Source organism: Babylonia areolata, chromosome 6 (genome assembly GCF_041734735.1).
Source record: "Babylonia areolata isolate BAREFJ2019XMU chromosome 6, ASM4173473v1, whole genome shotgun sequence".
Lineage (NCBI taxonomy): Eukaryota > Metazoa > Mollusca > Gastropoda > Neogastropoda > Buccinidae > Babylonia > Babylonia areolata.
In genome coordinates this window covers 26,114,779-26,119,778 of record NC_134881.1, presented here as the reverse complement: position 1 = coordinate 26,119,778, position 5,000 = coordinate 26,114,779, and the positions used below count along the sequence as shown (strand labels likewise).

The 5,000-nt window shown below is 40.9% G+C and overlaps 1 protein-coding gene across 2 annotated transcripts in view; it reads right to left on the bottom strand.

Annotated features, from left to right (window-relative positions):
* The window catches only part of LOC143283337 (protocadherin-9-like), a 39,513-nt gene that overhangs the window by 18,386 nt on the left and 16,127 nt on the right, over positions 1-5,000 (bottom strand). For both annotated transcript variants that reach the window (XM_076589540.1, XM_076589541.1), the window contains exons 6-7: positions 4,934-5,000; positions 1,898-2,135 (exon numbers count right to left, since the gene is read on the bottom strand). The exon at positions 4,934-5,000 is cut by the window's right edge and continues 60 nt beyond it. In XM_076589540.1, coding sequence (XP_076445655.1) covers positions 1,898-2,135; positions 4,934-5,000 — 305 coding nt within the window. The remainder of the gene's footprint in view (positions 1-1,897; positions 2,136-4,933) is intronic.

The following is a 5,000-nucleotide window of genomic DNA, read 5'->3' as shown; positions in this document are numbered from 1 at the left end:
ATAACAACAACTGTAGCAACAACTATATATATATATATATATATATATATATATATATATATATATATATATATATATATATATATTACAACAAACCGTAATACGAACGTATATATACATGCACTAAATACACCACTAAGAAACAAGGGTCTGCATACTACACAAACACGCAAATACACACACATATACACAGGCGCATACACAGCCACCTGAAGTTCAATAAGCACATTTGTCAATATTGTGGTAGGCATGGCCAATAGGTGTGTTTTGGGAGACTTCTGAAACGAACAATCCACGTGGTGTAGAAAAGAAGGCTAGTTTGTTACATACTACTGGACCAAGATAGGATGAAGAGCACTGACCTTGAGAAAAGAAAAGAAAACAAAACAGCCTCAGACGAACAATAGGAAAACGTAACCATGTTCACAAAGTATTCGTATGGAGATTTTAGAAATAGAAGCACTTGGGATGGTAATAACAATATTGTTCATATATGTAATATTTCTCCAGCAGTTCGATCTTTAGCGTGCCAGCATTAATAATAATAAAGATAATGACAATAATAATAATAATGATGATGATGATGATGATAATAATAATAATGATGATGATGATGATATTTTTTCCAAAAAGAAAGACAAGAGAGGCAAGGCCTTCAAGACTCACTTGTGATACACTTTAAAAAAAAAAAAGCTAATCGTTGAAACGTGTTCTGTATCTGTTATTATAAAGCTTCGGGTTTAAAAAAAAAAAAGGAAAAAAAAAGAGTCCTAACCAGATTTGAACCCCGCGTGTTCGGGTGAGAAGAAACCGTCTTGCCCATTACACTATCGTGGCTCATTAACTGACGTTCTAAAATTTAATATTTGAACATACTTTTTTAAAGGACGATTAATCAATTGCGGAATTCGCAGTGAGAACGCTGTTTAAATCATTTTATTCTGGTGTATCTTGGGCATTCAAAAAATCTTTAAGGGCAATAAAAAATTAAAAAAAGTCCGCGGTAAAGGAGACGTGGCTATCACCACAATCACACTGCAACATTTAGCCGTTTTCTCTATCTCTAGATAGATGTACAAGTTTAGTTACACCCGCCGGGAATGTAGTACGACACGGTCGATTCAATTTCTCTTTTATGTTCATTCTAGTTTTATAGTTTTAAAGTTGATATGAAAATGTAGTATTTTGTTAAACTAATAACATGTAGAGCCAAGTACAAGTAGTTCCAAACGTCGTATGAAGTGAAAAGGACTTCATTTTGAGAAAAGTCAAGACTGGAAATTTTTTCGTTTCATCAATTCAAGGGTATTAACTCGCATGGTTTACAATTTTTAACTGTAAATTCCGACTGATTCTGTGGATATTTTTATGGCAGTTTGAGGCATAATCCAGTAAGTGATGAGACGTTCACAAATCTTTCTCTGAATAAATATTTAACGGTCTCCTTCTCCAACCTTCCATCACATGTTATCGTGTATTGTCCATTGAATGTAGGATTGAACGGGCAGGTCAACAACTTGAAACAAAATGGCGTCGTTCGCGTTCGCGAAGAATATGAGCAGGCGCTTTGAATGTGTACGCAATTGATTTTTGCCCATGACCTTCAGGGCTCAGCCAACAGATATGTAAAGTCCACTCGTCAAGTATTGAGTATAATTTCACAAACTCCAACACACACACACACACACACACACACACACACACACACCACCACCACCACCACCACCACCACACCACACCATGCCACAAACCAACAACGGAAATAAGGACACTACGAGAGAGAGACAGACAGACATAGAGACAGACAGACACGGAGACAGACAGACAGACAGAGAGAGACACAAAGACAGACAGACAGACAGACAGAGACACAGAGAGAGACAGAGAGAGAACTCACATAACTGTGATGAGAAACGAATACTCAGTCTCGAAATCTAAGTTTCCCTCCAGAGTGACGTCACTGCCTTGCACGGACAGTAGACTGGGCTGTGAACCAATCAGATAGAACGTTACAACGTCACCCTCGTCATCCGTTGCCGAGAGAGATAAGACGCTGCTGCTGATTGGTGAATCTTCTGGCAACGTGACAACAGTACTCCCGTCTGGTTGCGGGGTTATGAAGGTGGGTGGGGTATCTGTTGATTTTGCAGGAATAAAAACGTTGAATCAACTTTGGATTGACGAAACAAAACAAACCAAAACAAAAAAAAAATCATTAAAAAGTGATTTGATAAGCTACGGTTTAAGGTCCCATTGCTTTTTTTTTTTTTTTTTTTTATACGATCAACGGGGCTGTGAATTCATGTCCGCTGTGTGTACAACTGGAATTGGGAAGTAATAATGATGATTATGATAATGATGATAGTGGTAACAACAACAACAACAATAATAATAATTGTTATATATCATTATTGTTATTGTTTTGCTGTTGTTGTTGTTGTTATCGTTATCATCATCATCATTGTAATATGGATACTTACATATGGTCTGTCCGCGCTCGGAGATCAACCTGTCAGCACTTTACAAACACAGGGTCATTTGTTCCACAGGCTGCCTACCAGGGCAGAGCCGACTGATGGCTACCATTGAACGCTCATCATTCGTTTACTGTGCCATTCAGTCAAATTTCAGGCACGCACACATACACACTCAAACAGACATGTAACATTTCACGTGTATGATAATTGATTTTTTGTTTATTTACCCACACCAAGCAGGCAGCCATACAACGTTTTCAGGGGTGTGCATGCTAGGTATAACGTTCTTGTCTCCATAACCTACCGAATGCTGACATGGATTACAGGATCTTTAACGTGCGTATTTGATCTTCTGCGTGCGTATACACACGATGGGGGTTCAGGCACAAGCACGTCTGCACTTATGTTGACCTGGGAGATCGGAAAAATCTCTACCCTTTATCCACCAGATGCCGCTACCGAGATTCGAACCCGGGACCCAACGCTTTAACCACTCGGCTATTGCGCCCGTCATTATAATCATCATCATCATTATTGATATCATTATTATTGTTGTTGTAGTAGTTGTTGTAGTTGTAGTAGTAGTAGAGAAGTACAGTGACTGCCTTTCAAAGTCACGCCATCACTGATCTCATTTCATGAAGGTTGAGCAGTCCAGGAGTTTACGTTCGTGACCGCACGGACCTGTGATTCCACGCCAGTGACGATCCTCCAGTTAAACAGTTATGTAATCCTTGTTCACACCCATCCTCCTTCCCACACCGGCCCCCACCTCCCACCCCTACCCGTTTATCTTCTCTTTCCCAAAGCGCAATTGTCGACAGCGGGGAGAGGGGAAGAGGAGGGGTTGGGCTGGAAGGGGTGGGGAGAAAGGCGATACTGATCTTGATTAACCCCCCAGTGTCTGTACTGAAATGGAACGTTAGCCTGCGTGCTTCAAACCAGACTACTCTTGCCAAGAAATATTGATTGGTACATGCTTTGAAACAACTAACACATTAATAATCCTTGACTGCTAAACCTTGATAAAATTATATATAAATGTCGCATGGATTAGAAGTTGCATTTTTTACCTTTTTATGTGAATTTCACACAGAGAAATCTGTTGTGACAAGAAAAGAAAAAATACAAAAAATACCAAGAAAATACACTGTTAAGCTGACGTAATTTGTTGTTGGTGAACCAACGTAATGCAGTTCTTCCTGAAGAAGAAATCGAATTATGGAGCGGAGTATGGCTGCCTACATGGTGGGGTAAATAAACAAAAAACGGTCATACACGTAAAATGTTACATGTTTGTCTGAGTGTGTATGTGTGCGTGCCTGAAATATAATTGAACGACACAGGAAACGAATGATGAGCGCCCAATGGCAGCCGTCAGTCGGCTCTATCTACCCAGGTAGGCAGCCTGTTGAATAAATGACCCCGTGTTTCTAAAGTGCTGACAGCTTGGTCTCCGACTGAGTATAGGCGCTATATAAGTATCCATATCAAGTATCGATATCAATTATGAATAGTCTCGGACATCCTGACCTGTAAAAAAAAATTCAATCCTATCTAAAGCTGAACGACAGTCCTTCACTGACATGGATAAAATTTGTCAGCAGCATCTAAGGGGTTAAAGACGACCCGTTAATGTTAACCCACAACGTCAGATACAATCATCCCATAATAAACAGCTATGGAATCCTTGACACCATCCTCCCCAACACCCCGCTAGCTACCCCCTCTCCCCCAGCCCCCTCCCCCATCCCCAACTGTTTGATTTATCTTTCCAATTGCGCGATTGTAAAGGTTTCCTCCTCCGCCTGATCCGGCGTTGGAAGACTTTACATGCGGCAGGTAGTACTGGGTGACATGGTACCAGTAGCAAGGGCTATGCCCCTGACCTGACACATAATGGTTTGACGCAGGGATGGGTGAAAGGTGAAAGGGGTTGGAAGGAGGAGAAGGGAAGGAGGTGTTGGGGGGGGCGGGGGGGGGGGGGGAGAAGGCATACCGATCGTGACAATCATGTGTCTGTGCTGACAAAAACCCTGAACACTTCGAACTCTCTCTCTCTTTCTCTGTGCGTGTGTGTGTGTGTGTGTGTGTGTGTGTGTTAATTGTGTGTGTGTGTGTGTGTGTGTGTGTGTGTGTGTGTGTGTGTGTGTGTGTGTTAATTGTGTGTGTGTGTGTGTATTTGTGTGTGTGTGGGTGTGCGTGTGTATGTGTGCACACGCTTGTTTGCGAATGTTTCAGTTTTTCAATTCCATTTTCTCAAGGAGGCGTCATTGCATTCACGGATACTGTTTTGTCAGATGAGCATATTAACCATATATATTAACCATATATATATGTATGTATGCATAAGTTTTATTATAAACACCGCCGTGATATTCTGCCAAAACAGAAAACAAATTTCAACTTTGCCCACCTCGCCTGAAACAAAAACCCATATGAAACAGAACACTCACCAATGACGAAATTCCATTGCCCTTCGTTCCCGTAATAACTGGTGGCTGTGATGTAATTGACTTCGAA